This window comes from Asterias amurensis, chromosome 6 (genome assembly GCF_032118995.1).
Source record: "Asterias amurensis chromosome 6, ASM3211899v1".
Lineage (NCBI taxonomy): Eukaryota > Metazoa > Echinodermata > Asteroidea > Forcipulatida > Asteriidae > Asterias > Asterias amurensis.
This window is the reverse complement of record NC_092653.1, coordinates 25,697,625-25,712,772: the sequence shown is the minus strand read 5'-3', so window position 1 is coordinate 25,712,772 and position 15,148 is coordinate 25,697,625. Positions and strand designations below refer to the sequence as shown.

Sequence of the window (15,148 nt, the reverse complement as noted above, 5' to 3'; positions counted from 1 at the left end):
ACAATATTAAAAGAGTACAGCTAACAGTGTCTAATTTAGGCACAGCCGTGCTCCTTTTTTTTTTTAAATAAACGTCTTCACATTATTCGTCCAGCTTACGCCGTAGATTTTCAAGGGACTTTTTTTGAAGGATTCGGGTACTTTTTCAAAATGTCCACAGATTGACATTAAACTTACAGGGTTTGAAGATAATGATAGTGGAAAGCTTCCCTTCGAATATAACTAACTAAGGTTGTGTAGTTTTTGAGAAATGAGTAAAACAAGTCACAAAATCATTTTGGTCTAATGAGACCAAAATTATTTTAGCATGTAAAATCCCCTTAACCAGTTATGATATTATACCAAAACCATAGCATAACTGGTTAATACGTTTTTACATCCTACCTCCATGCTAAAACTGAGACGAAAATTATTACTTTTACTCATTTCTCAAAAACTACAGCACCTCTAGACCCAGTAACTGGGGCGCTGTACTCCTTTTCAACAATTTTTGACTTTATCTGTCGTACAACAATTTTGACTTTATCTGTCGTACTAGTACGACAGATAAAGTCAAAAATTGTTGAAAAGGAGTACAGCGCCGTACGACAGATAAAGTCAAAATTGTTGAAAAGGAGTACAGCGCCCCAGTTACTGGGTCTACAGCACCTCAGTAACTAAAATTTCAAGGGAAGATTTCTACTATCATAATCTTCAAACTGAAAGTTTAATGTAAATCTGTGGACATTGTGTTTTTTGTTAGGAAAAAGTATGTATTCATCATTTGTTTGAATCTGTAGTATTATAACTATTGCTTTATTATTTCATCTATCCTCCATGTTTTCACCTTACTACTTGTTTTGTGTGTGTTGGCATCTAGAGTCTCCTGCATTATGCGCTATAAAAATGTCTGGTATTTCAAATGAAATTTAAAGCTCCTCAAATTTGCGTCATGTGATTAAAAATATAACCATTCAACTGTAAATCTCTGCTAAAATGAATGCTCATTATAATGCCAGGTTAACAAATCTTAAAATAACAAAAGTCAAGCTGTCTGGGTCCATCAATTGTCATTGACAGCTGAGAATAGCAAATGTAAACTGAAAGAGACCAGTGAGGCAAGGTTAATTATTTAGGGAGAGCAATTTTACCTCTCAAACAGGAAATTTAACCATCGATGCATTTAATGAGTAATCCTATAATTGCTTGTCACAGAATCTACTCACAATATTTAAAAAAATGGAAAAGCCAGATTTTATTGAGCCATGATTTTTTGTCAATGACAATAGTGATGAAAATGCATTCTGTGTTTGGGTTTTAAATAAAACATGGCTCGAATTTGGAGGATGTCCACAACCTGCAGGACTTGTAGATCAGAATCTTTACTGGACCAGGGTTTTATTTACAAGACCAAAATCAAAATGAAAAGAGACTAGTAGGCCCTATCAAAATGAGAACAAGGTTTTATCATCTAAACTGTTTCATTGAATAAACACTAATAGAAGAGACAATTTATCTCTTCTGTTAATTTGAAAATTAACTTAGGCGACTCAAACTTTAAAACATCATTATTTTCAGACAAAGATGTTGAATTAACCACCCGACTTGTCCTGTTTTGAGTTTACTGGCCCAGTCCTGATACTTCAAGGAGGCAATGAAGGTGATTGCTCCACGCATCCTGGTCAGGTGAAATGCTCCAGTAGAAAGCATACGAGCCTGCTGGCCCTACACTGGGTGCGTTCGATTAGCTTCCCCGGGTCGACCTGATCTGCCCCCATGGCTGAATAGCTTTGACGTAAATCCAGCAGGGGCTCACCTGGGTTGGCCCCAAGTATTAAAACGGGTCACTTGGGGGCTGGCCTGAGGGGCATGACGTCACCACGAGAGGGTGGTTGATTGTTCGAATGAGCACCGCAGGGGTCGACACAGAGGGAAGCTAATCGTTTGCACCCACTGAATTCGCTGGCCTTGGGCCTGTGGTCCCGTGTAAAAATCAAGCCATGCTTGTCATTGGAAATTTTGTGTCTAATAATTATATTACGGAAGCTCATCCATTGTCGACTCCCTCAAGGATGAGTAACCTTGTCACCAGTGACAAAATATGGTCAGGGACTACGTAGTGGTCACGTCCAAAACGTTCTATAGAATTATGGAGAGTACATTAATTTTTGAGCATCATGGCAGTTTACACGGCAAGTAAAACACCACATGTGGTGCGTGTTCCACCAATCAAATGTCTAGGATTGTCAGGGCTCAACCTTAACACTTGCCTGGTGTCCTTTGCCTAGATAGTAAAAACTGCTGCAGGCTATATATATGTAGTAAACACCACCTCTCAACTTGCCCTGTGGGGCTGCAAAAACTGTGCAACCTACTTGTTTAAAATGCTCATTCAGATGTGAATAATACGTATTGTTAATGTGTTAATTTATTGTTTAGTGTTTGAATGTAACTATTGTTCTGGTTGTGATGTGATTGCTACCATTGCATCAGAAAGATACTTTTTTTACAATACAATGCTACTAAAACTCCCTTGGGGCAAGTTAAATCCAGGGTTTATCAGCCCGGTTGGCTACTTAACAAAAAGCTTAAAGAGCAACCCCTGATCTTTGTGTTCCGTATACAAAATGTGGATATTGCAAACCCTTCATTGAAGGAGTTGATTGGTTCCCTCATTATGAAGAATTACTTGAATTGTTACACCCACCCCTCCTAGGAGTGTATGACAAGTCTTTTGTGTGCAACTCCTGTCTTCGCATCCAAGTCTTGACACGCCCAGCTATTATCTAGAATTACTTGAGTTTTTTCTTAGGGAGTTACTGATGTTCCCTTTAAAACTATGAGCTAATTGGTGAAAAAAATGAAAGTGTTTAAATTTTTCTGCTGGAGTTTCCTCTTCTGAAACAGCATTTTATCAAAACCACAATAAAACAAACGAAGTATAAAACAAATCCACAAAAATAGTGCGAAACACAGTCTTAGAACCTGGCACAGGCTGTAAGCAAGACATTGTAAGCCTATTACCTTCATAACAAGATCAGAGGGTGGGTCTGTTTTGCCCTACAATGACAGGAGATTTGTATGATACTTTCCGCCCCTGAAAACAAAGTTAACAATGCAACTCTGGGAACTGTCCCCCCCCCACTAAGATGAGAACTGTCTCCCCTACTAATGGGACCTCCCCCTACTAAGTGCGTGGATGGGTTTAGTATAGGTATAAAGGAATTTTAGTTCCACCCAAACTCTTTGGAGAAGCATTTAAATAAATTATTTTGAGGGTTTTAAATGTTGTTGACCCTCAATCTAGGATGAATTTCCTCTCATTCAAAGCACTACATGGTTTAGATCCACCTTACCTACAAATACTGCTGACGCTTGTACAACAAGACCAGTGGATTGCACATAGAGTTAAAGACAGTGGACACTATTGGTAATTTTCAAAGACTAGCCTTCACAGTTGGTGTATCTCAACAATGCATAAAATAACAACCCTGTGAAAATTTGAGCTCAATCGGTCATCGAAGTTGCGAGATAACAATGAAAGAAAAAAACACCCTTGTCACACGAAGTTGTGTGCGTTTAGATGGTTGATTTAGAGACCTCAAGTTCGTGGAAAATTTCTTCTTTCTCTTCTATGGCACTTTAGAGGGAGCTGTTTCTTACAATGTTTTATACCATCAACCTCTCCCCATTACTCGTCACCAAGAAAGGTATTATGCTAATAATTATGTTGAGTAATTACCAATAGTGTCCACTGCCTTTAAGACTAGTCTTATCTCGACTTAGGACAAGTTGCTTGTTCTAACTTAGGCCTACCCATAGGTTTTTAATATCTCCCAAGACCGTTCCTAAGTTAGGACTAGTCCTAACTCTTTGTGAAATCAGTCTTGCAGGCCTGAGATCTCGACCAGGCCTGAGGTCTATCAGCAATATGCTTTATGTTCCTCAAACTCGCCTGATCAGTAACAGGGACAGGGCCTTTTTAAACATCACCAAGACTCTGGAACTCACTTCCTGAAGACCTCAGCCAAAATGCTCAACAACACTCTCTTCAAGCAGAAACTGAAAACCACTCGTTCACGCTTGCTTTCCCAACAATTCAACAATACTGTATCTAACTTTGACTTCTACTAGACCGGCGCCTTTGATTGTTTTCAGGAAGGTTCGCCTTATAAATTACAGTGTAATCATTTAGTTTGACGTTTTGAATGATCACTATGATTTTTTACTGCATCTGGACTCAATCATGAAGATCAAAAAGAACTGAAATGCGCCAGATTTTCAATCCTTTGCATTTCATTTAGTTTGAGATTTGTTGAATAGTTGTTATTATTATTTAAAGTCCACTATTTGTGAAGCCAACCAGGACGTTTTCCTGTTTCATTTTTTTTTTCTTTCACATTTTTCCTTTACAAATGCCAGGTCAATAGCCTGACGCAGGCTTCGCATGAAGAGACATGATGTTTGAGTCTCCAAGTTTGCTGTTTAATGATTTTTTTTTAATAATAGTTGTTATGAATAATCCTTTTTTGTGTGAAACCAACCCAATCAAACTTTAAAAATTTGGTATTTTGCGAATCGGGCATTCAACTTTTACCAACAGGCAGAACAGTCAAATGTTTTTTAAATAGTGATAGTGAAAAAAATAATTCATAAACACCTCAGACAGTTTCGCTATTCCTGTTGGTGGAGAACGTGTCCAGTGGGTGTGTATAAACCTTTGTATATAATGACCAGTTAAAAGTGTTGAAACATGGGCGTGACACGGGAGCTTGCACCTGTGCTTCATTCCTATTGGTCGAGAGCAACGGCCGGGACGACAGTTGTGCCACGTCACAGCATTTCCTTATAAAAAGTTGTTTACCAGAGGGCGGCAGACGGCCTTACCTTTTCATAGCTGGAGGGGTGTTGTGTTGAAAGAAATCATTGAAAAATTATGATTTTTTGACCAAAAAGTGTTGTCGACTTTGGCTCGGTAAAATTATCAAGAATCTGCAGGCCTCGTTGGGATTAAACCACTAGTTGAAAACCTCTTCACCACACATTGATTCCCTTATTTGTAATTTTAGGCGACTTACTAGGATCTTTCTCCACTCTAACCATGAATAGAAATAAGTACCTCCATGTCCGAACAACTGGCCTGATACTTCATGGAGGCAACAAAGGTGATCGCCTCCATGCCCCCTGCTTGTCTTTGCCTCGATGCCCTTGAAATGCTCCAGTAGAAATTTACAATTTCCTCATAGGGTGCCCTATTACCACGAAGAAAACGCCTTGGTGCCCTTGCCCTATCAAAAACAAAGTACACAGGCGTCATGTAACAATACAGCCATCGATTTCACAAAACTCTTCCTAACTTATATAAGACTTATCTTAGGACTTAGAGACTTATCTTAGGACTTGGGATGAGTCCCAACCCTGCACTGTAGCATGCAGACCTTGAGGTTAATCCTAAGTTAGAACGAGTTACTCGTCCTAACTCGAGATAAGACTCGTGAGTCCTATTAACTCTTTGTGAAATCGACCCCATGCCACGCACTCTTTGATACTTTTAGTAATAGCAATAAACAGTGCCTAGTTAAATACATAATCAACACATTTTACAAGAGCTATTCAATAAATTTACATCAGTGCCCTATGGCCAATATTCCATTCCTGTATTCTTTCCTTCCTGCGGAGTAGTTTATACATCCCTGGGTTTCTGTGACAATACTATACAATTAGGCTTTCCTACATACAATAAGCCTTCACCTGGGTAGTATGCTCAGCAGGTATCCATTTACATATGTACACCCTTGTTGGATTTATTCCACTGGATGATCTTGCTGAAGGACACGGGTGTCATTACTGTGTTTGAAACCTTTACCCCCTAATGAGTTAGCCGACACAAATAGATTATTGCCCGCTAGACCACTCCCCCAACACACCATGGAGGAAGCATAAATCTATATCCAAACTGTTAAATACAGTGGACACTATTGGTAACTGTCAAAGACCAGTCTTCTCACTTGGTGTATCTCAACATATGCATAAAATAACAAACCTGTGAAAATTTGTACTCAATTGGTCTTCGGAGTTGCGAGATAACTATGAAAGAAAAAAACACCCTTGTCACACAAAGTTGTGTGCTTTCATATGCTTGATTTCGAGACCTCAAATTCTAAACTTGATGTCTCGAAATCAAATTTGTGGAAAATTACTTCTTTCTCGAAACCTACGTCACTTCAGAGGGAGCCGTTTCTCACAATGTTTTATACTATCAACCTCTTCCCATTACTCGCTACCAAGTTAGTTTTTATGCTAAAACTTATTTTGAGTAATTACCAATAGTGTCCACTGCCTTTAAACTCTCATGCCTGTATGTTTCGGTTTTAAAAAGGCAAGGGCACTATTTGCATTTTCTCCTTGGTACAGACCACCCTACATGTATGATGAAAATTGTAAACTTCTACTGGAGCATTTCAAAGGGCACCAAGGCAATAACCATTCCTGGGCACAGAGGCAATTGCTTTGTTGCCTCCATGCAGTATCAGTATTTCAGGATTTTTCTCGTTCAACCACATTCACAAGAACAACTGCTTGAAAGAAAGCTCTTGAAATATTGCACAAATCTTGCACAAATTTTGCACAAAATGTCCCCCTCCCCCATTTGACTTTGACATCTGCTGAAGTTTTGAATATCATTGGACAATTGCGTTGCCATTAAAATACTGATTGTAAACATCGCATCTCTGGCTGCAGCTTTCAAGAATGGACACCAAGCCTAGAAATAATTCATGGTCAATAGGGTTAATGGTAAATAATTTGTTGAGTACTCAAAAATCTGTTCCTGTCATTTATTAATGGAGCAAAAGGGAGTCAATGTGCATAGTTTATTATAATGGGTGTAGTACAAAAACAGGAAAGCAAAATCTTGTTCTTGCCAAAGGCAAGGTCTGTTGTTGTTTTGCTTTTATATAGCAAATGGTGTTACTTTGGCTAAACTGTACTTTCTCTACCAAAGCTAATGGCATGTAAACTGGGCCCAATTTCATGGCTCTGCTTAGCGGCCGATTTTTTGCTTACTGTGCGATTTATATTTCATAGCGCTGCTAACCGTAAGCACACGAAAAGGCATGCTAACCTTCCAGTGCTTACCGCACGAAAATAAATAACGCCACAATGCAAATCCATGGTAAACACGCAATATGGCTACCAATTTTTCTGCTAACCTGTGAAATACGCTAAGGCTTAAGCAAATTTTTGTGCTACAGTAAGCACGCAAATTTGCTTACCGTTAAGCAGCGCTATGAAATTGGGCCCTGGATACCAATGGGTGGTTGGTCCATATCAGGCCTGTATGTTTCGTTTTTGAAAGGGGCAAAGGTGCCACGGCATTTTCTAGTAAATTTTTACTGGAGCATTTCAAGGACTAAGCGGCATTGACCAGAGGGCAGGGAGGCAGTCGCCTTCCGTTGCCTCTGTAGGGGTAGTATTTTTAACCATTTTGATTCAGATATGAATACTAAAATTATGAACAGTAAGGCTGAATAATCTTTAAGATTAATATTTCAGATTGTTTGTTCTAAGAACGAGAATATAATAACATTATAGCATTACAATTATGTTGCTATTCAAACAAAATTTGAACTGCCTCTAGCTACCTGGCAATCTCGTTGGTCTAGTTGGTAAGACACTGACTAGAACTGCAAACAGTTCGTGGGTTCGAATCCGGCTAGAGTTATATGCCTGTGCTCTTTTTTCACAGTACTCGGGGAAAGTACTGAGTTTACAATGCTAACACACATCGGTGTAAGGGTAAAACCAAAATTAGTATAGATTGATTGTAAATTTTCTTGAAAGAGAAAGTAATTTTTGTTTATCATGTTTTTGTAGACTCAGTTGAGTGGAGTGACGTAAATACATACTTTGTGGACGGACAGCAAGGGGATTCGACCACCAACATGCTGTTGGGAAGATTTCGTCGTGTTCCTAGCTCTACTCATCCTGAAACAGTATACAATAAAACAATTCAGGTAAGACAATTTGCAGGCGTGAAATCGCAGTCGCGTTCCCACTTGAGGATGGCCACGCATTGATCCCCCTTATGGGAACGGAAGTGGGTTAAAAAAGAACACTGTTTCGCTAGGAAATTGCGGGGTCTGATCGCCCTTTGCGTTCCCACTAGACGTTTGATCCACAAGGGAGATCAGATCCCGCTTTAATCCTACTCCTGAGGAGGATAAAAAATGTGCGGTCAGATCCTGATCGTCCGCACGTTCCCACTGGAGCTCATTTCTCGTTGATCACCCTTTGATCGCCTTTCAGGGTCTTGATCGCCCTTTTCTGAATTTGGGATACCAAGGCGGGGTTCAGTGGGAACAGGGTCCGATACTCAACAGGTGTCTATTACCTACTGGAGTATTGATTACTCCAAAAAGCCAGACATATTGTGAGCTTACTGAGCCCCCAAGGCTAACATTACCATGCTTGGCCTTTTGTCCAGTAGTGAAGTCATGCCAGGCTTTGTGGATTTTCCTTTCTTGCAAATCTCCCACTAGCTAAAATAGAATAGTTTTTTTATATTTTATCTCGCCTGAACAGTTATGGTTTTGTGTAGTGATAGCTATTTGGTTGCAAACTCTGGAGAAAGCTAGCAGCCCTGTCAACTCATCAATGAACGCTTACAAGTATGCGGGCAACCCTTATTAATGCACAACTGCTTCAATTAAGCTTTTTCTAAACTAGTGTATGAAGAAATGAACAATGATAATTTATTATTTGAATTCTTGAATGAACAGAAATGTCTTTGTTTGTAGTACTAAAGTCACCGGATGCAATAAAATATATATAAGAAGGGGAATTTAAGGAAGATACCAGCATATTTTGGATATTTAAAAAATTTCTTTTATAAATTAGAACCTAACAATTTCAAATGTTGACTAGAATTGTTTTCTTTGTACCAAAATGAAAGACCACCGGATGTACCATTATACAACATACAGCCAAACCTAGGACAATAAACTGTTTCATTTGTATGTCTTTTACATACTCCAGCTCTTTTCTCTGTGGGTTAAGAAACTTTTACCACCCAAGATTAAGGTGGTCGCCCAACCCAAGACAATGAGCCCCCAGACTAAGTAGAAACTTAGTGGTTTTGATGTATGGCGCCACATTCATGACCTCAATGACCTTTCTCAACCTCAATGATCTTTCTCCACAACCTTCTTAAATGTGAATACAGTCCTATTCAACTCATATGCGAATGCCTGCATTGCCTTGGTGCACTTGGAAATGCTCCAGTAGAAATGTACAATTTCCTCATAGGGTGCCCTCTCTACCAAGGAGAAAATGCCTTGGTGCCCTTTAAAGGCCTACAGGCCAGATGTACAAATATAAACGGAACATACACTGTTACCGTAGTGCATAAGAAATGCTCATTATGACACAGTGCATGCTGTAATGTGCACCCATACACCTCAGATGATCCTTAAATTCAAATAACTTATGTCCCACTGTCTGGCCTTCTGTGCAGTAAGAAAGCCTTAACCACAAACATTGATTTTAGAATCTTTTCATTACACACCCTGCCACTGCTTCCAACCGCAATCAAGGACATCTTGGATGCTCAGTTTAATAAAGATGTACAAACATTTCGCAGTGAGGTTCCCTTGGGTTTATAGACTATGTACTTGATATGAATATTTATAACAGAGAAAATAGAACTAGCTGTTGCAAACTACTTACCAACCAAAAGGACCTAAGGTATAGGCCTAAATAATAATAATAATAATATTAATAATAATAATAATAATAATAATAATAATAATAATAATAATAATAATAATAATAATAATAATAATAATAATAATAGTGGCTTCAGCGCTCAGGTCTGTCACGCAGTGACGCTCATGGGGCTTCAACATTTAACTACTTTTAGAAAGACTCTGCTAGATTGCTTTATGGTCGAGACATCAGGCTATACATGCACCATCTTGTTGGTAGCCCCTTTCAACCCCCCCCCCCACTTTAAATCCTTCTAGTGCTGTAGAGTCCATCCCTTGATCTCTGCCACTTAAATGCTTTTGTTATACTCAAATATACATCAACCTGTTCATGTGTGTTGTTAATATACCTATAGAGGTCATTTTTGGAGGCAATTAAGGTGTAGCATCCCCAAGTGCCAACAAATTGTGAGACAGCCGAACAAAAGCGTGTTTACTTCCGTATCCAAACATGGAGTCCAGAATTCAATAGTTGTTTTATATCCATTGTAGCCATAGAGCAAGGCTCTGTCCTTGATGGGGGCATTTCTACCTTCATGGAGGAAGGAAGGAATTACACTCACACATACGCAATACAATTATAGCAATGGGAACTTGTAAAAAAAGGTTGTAAACAATATGGCAACTCCACCAACCTTGTACCTTGTCAATGACTGGGCCTACTATTGGTTTGTGGTATCACCATTTGTATATATATCTACTTTCCTTACCAGGTAGAGTTTGTTCTTTAGAGAACTGTCTTGCTATACATTCTACTGTTGGGAGTAGATTTTTTTATTTTTTCGGGAGACTTCTCAGGTTTGAAAAGAACTTTCCTGTTTTTTAACTACACCTGGGCAGAAGGTAGAAAATTGGCTGGGACTACTACTTTAGCTTGTAGGATCGTTATAAATTGTCCTTCCGCGATTTCAGCGATTGCAGGTTTGGGTGAAAATTCAAGGAAATGCCATTTTGCGTGTTAGATATGAATATTGTCTGGTACAATGACTGGCTTGATCACAATTAATTACCACTTGAATTTGAATTCCTCAGACTATAGAGACAGTTGCTATGCCGCAGGGTAAGCTTTTGCGTATTACGTAAGAGACGGTGAACACCTATACACAATTATGAATGAATGTCTATGGCACAATGGTACCAGGGTTTGCTCATCTGGAGGTTGCTGTACAAAAGCTTGCCCCGAACATATATATGCAACTGTTTTTATGTCCGTGCTCTATGGTCTGAGGAATTAACATGTAACAGTAAATTGTGTATAAGGTCTAAGCAAGGGAATCACAGTTTCCTTGAAAGAATCTCCATTGACTGGCCTCTGAGGAATGTCACCTTGATTTCAGGGAATGCTCTGCACACCTAAGCCCAGACTTCTTGGGTAATTCTGTGGAATGTTATTTCCAACTTCCTCTACTCCATAGTCTCAAGAGGATGATTAGCCAAGTTACAGATCCACTTCCAAACATAAACATTGGTCTTATGACTAGTATTGCTGATCTGAAACAAGGTGAACACCAAAAGGTTGACCATTGAACCATCAAGTTGCACTTCCCCTCATTTAAAAGCAGTTATCTGTGCAGATTGGGCGTGCATGCCACAGACACACTTAAAGGAAAAGCGCCAAAAAAACCTTTTATTATTATTACTGTTATTAAAGGCAGTGGACACTAATGGTAATTGTCAAAGACATAGGCTTCACAGTTTGTGTATACATCTCAACATATGCATAAAATAACAAACCTGTGAAAATTGGAGCTCAATTGGTCGCCGAAGTTGCGAGATAATAATGATAGAAAAAACACCCTTGTCACACGAAGTTGTGTGCATTGAGATGGTTGATTTTGAGACCTCAAATTCTAAATCTAAGGTCTTGAAATCAAATTCGTGGAAAATTACTTCTTTCTCAAAAACTATGGCACTTCAGAGGGAGCCGTTTCCCACAATGTTTTAAACCATCAATCTCTCCCCATTACTGGTTACCAAGTAAGGTTTTATGCTAATAAATATTTTGAGTAATTACCAATAGTGTCTACTGCCTTTAAACCACTCATTACAAGCATTATGGCATTTTATATGTTGGGGGGGGGAGGTTAAGAGCAGGGATTCATTACAGGCTGCTAGGGGTCGATTTCACAAAGAAACTTAAGACATTTTACTCCAAGACAATAACTCTTTGTGAAATCCACCCCAGACAAGTTAAGTGGTTTTTTTTCTAGCCTGTTGCATTTCCATGTGCTATACCACAGAGCAAAGGTTAAACAATGAAGTCTAGGTAAGTGTTAAAGCCAGAGAGCCCTGGAGTTTGACATAAATATTGTCATAATACTCAACTAATAATGGTTGGCATGAATGGTGTAGTGCGTGAAGTGCTTCAGGCCTGTGTTAACATTCTTTATTCCCGGTGCAATTTTCCATCTATGATTACTCCATGTTCTCTTTTTCTTTAATCTGATCAGGACAATCATGACTACTATTTGTCACAGTTTTTCGGACCATCGGCTGGGGGTTCAACATTCTGGGTGGATCTAGACAATCCTTCTATAAGAGATGATGTACTGGCACCAGCTAGTCTTGCAACAAATGAGAGAAAAGGAACAGTAAGTAGCTTACCCTAATTCCTTTAAAGGTGTTTATAATATTAATAATTATAATAATAATAATCATAATAATAACAACACAAAGCATTTGTATCACACTAAACAGAGAACAGAGTGCCTAACACTGGGGGCAACACAACAAAAGCAATACAAAAATGGACCAACAACAAGCCAAGAAGGGAAACAAAAAGGAGGAGCAAATTAGGATGGTTCTGGAAACAGAAATGTCTTGAGGCGGCGTTTGAACACAGCCAACGAGGCAGCTTCCCTCAGACTTAAAAATATACTGCAAAAATAAATTCAATGGTGAAAGACTTCTCTTGAAATATTAGTCCATGAAATGCTTTACTTTTTGAGAAAACGGTATAACAATATAAATTCTCGTTAACGAGAATTACGGATTTGTTATAAACACATGTCATGACACAGCGAAACGCGCGAAAACAGGAGTGGGTTTTCCCGTTATTTTCTCCCGACTCCGATGTCCGATTGAGTCTAAATTTCCACAGGATTGTTATTTTATATATAAGTTGTGATACACGAAGTGTGAGACTTGGACAATACTGTTTACCGAAAGTGTATAATGGCTTTAACACCTGTATATAAAAGATACTGTACCATTTCAAAAGTGTTGGAGAGCTTTCCGAACATTATTACAAATGCGTTGTCTGAAAATTTTGTGCAGCTTCGGAAGATTAAAAATAATCATTAAACCAATGCAGAGTGATGGAGGGGGAACTGTTGACTGACAAAAGAAATCATTGAGACTGGGTGGGCTTCTGTAGCCAATCGTTGGTTCTTTCTGTCAAGCCTATTGTACGGTGCATATAAGCAAAGACTGTTAAATAAGTGGCTTCAAAATTTAATGATTGATTAGTTGTTTGATGCTGAGGTCAATAATGCTGTGTAAATGAAGATGTTTAGAACTGCATTATACAGGCCTGATACTTCACGAAGGCAAAAAAGGCGATTGCCTCCATGCCCCCTGATTATTGCCTTGATGCCCTTCAAATGCACCTGTGGAAATGTACAATTTCTTTACAGGGTGCTCTTTCCTAAGGAGAAAATGCCTTGGTGCCCCTGCCCTTTCAATTCGATGACTGAAGAAATAACACTTGAAACAATTTGTATGGGTCTGATCTTGTTTTATTACAAGTTGAATTTTGGCGATATAATATTGAACAGAGCTGCTGGACCTACAGTGCCGGCCAAAGTACTTGGGCTACAATTGCAACATTACAATAAACATTCCCTGTCTACTTCCCCCTGACAATAAACGTTCTCTCCCCTGTTCCCCGTCTCCCCGCTCAATGTTGATGGGAGCGCCGAAGACCATGAAAGGATCAGAGCAAACATTGAAAGGTGACACAGGGGGCTATGGTGCGGGGCCCAACGAGATATGGACGGGATTGAAGCTCCTAGGTTTAAGAGGGGAGTCTCTTGCACTACTAAGGCATAAGGGAAAATCAAAGGAGTGGTCAAGGCATGGAGTGAAATTTGGGGAGATGGTTGAAGGACTGGACACAGGTGAAGGACTTTTGATTGCTTTGAAACGTTATTACAAGACGTGACACCCTTTTCCGTCCCAAGGTCACATGAGGCAAGCCCCTTTGTTGTACCTCGGTAACAAATTGTGAAGTTTTATTGGTCGAGAACCATCTTATGCAAGCCTGTATGCTTCGTTTTAAAAATGGCAAGGGCGCCAAGGTATTTCTTCTTGGCAAAGGGCACCCTATGAGGAAATTTAAAATTTCTACTAGAGCTTTTCAAGGGCACCAAGGCAATGACCAGGGGGCATGGAGGCAATCGCCTCTGTTGCCTCTGTGAAGTATTAGGCCTGCACGTGATGTGATACAAAGATGCATGTTCCATGGTTGAGGATGCACGCAAAACATAGCGTATAGCGCGGAGGGTAAAATGAGTTTCGTTAACCAGTAGGTCTATACACTACCCTGATCGTACCCGTTGTTGGCCGATTTCCAACGCTTTGTACAAAACAGCCCCTGGAATAAAGTTCAAGTAAATTTTCTGTAAAAAAAGCTGTGAGACTTCCAAAGTGTTTTTCGGTGTGTATTTGAATATTTTGCATTTTGCACCGTAAGCTATGGCCTATGGGTGTTGATTAGGTGGGGTACACCCTTGACATTAAACCCCTGGTGTAGTGCCTTAACATCTGTCCATTAATCTTGATGAGTTTCTTCACACTGTAACAGGTGTCAGTAGACTGACCTAGATGACTGAATAGCTTTGTGTTTATCCAATGTCTAGTTTAATATTTAATTTTTCTCCATATTATTTCAGACAGTTGCACTGGACTTCACATTCCCTTTCTACGGCCATGAGCTCACTTCAATTGTTATAACAACAGGAGGTATGTATAATTCTTTATTTTATTTTCAGCTTGTAAATTTTCACAAACTTTCCTGAGCACTTTGGCATTATAATGTTTATTATAACTGTTACTGAACCGATTTGGAATACAAAAAAAGGGAGGTTGTATACCGCGATTTCATTTGGATCACAAGCGGTTAGATGATCTGTCAATGGTCCAGCCCATAATCTGCAGATTTGAGGTCTGTGCCCAATTTCATTGAGCTGCTTTAAGCAGAAAATATTGCTTACAATTTTTCTGCTCGGCAGAAATGAGCAGGATACCAGTCACAAATTGTACACCAGACATGGTACCTTATTCTGCTAAGCAAAATATTGTTGCACTTAGCTTGGCCCTGGTGGAATGTTGACTCAAGTCCTTGGGTGGATTTCACAAAGAGTTAGGACTAATCCTAACTTAGGACTAGTCCTAGGAGATATACA

The 15,148-nt window shown here is 39.3% G+C and overlaps 1 protein-coding gene across 3 annotated transcripts in view; it reads left to right on the top strand.

Moving 5' to 3' along the window:
• LOC139938502 (plexin domain-containing protein 2-like) overlaps nucleotides 1-15,148 on the top strand; it is a 45,166-nt gene that overhangs the window by 4,399 nt on the left and 25,619 nt on the right. For all 3 annotated transcript variants that reach the window (XM_071934066.1, XM_071934067.1, XM_071934069.1), the window contains 3 exons: nucleotides 7,855-7,994; nucleotides 12,194-12,334; nucleotides 14,636-14,705. In XM_071934066.1, coding sequence (XP_071790167.1) covers nucleotides 7,855-7,994; nucleotides 12,194-12,334; nucleotides 14,636-14,705 — 351 coding nt within the window. The remainder of the gene's footprint in view (nucleotides 1-7,854; nucleotides 7,995-12,193; nucleotides 12,335-14,635; nucleotides 14,706-15,148) is intronic.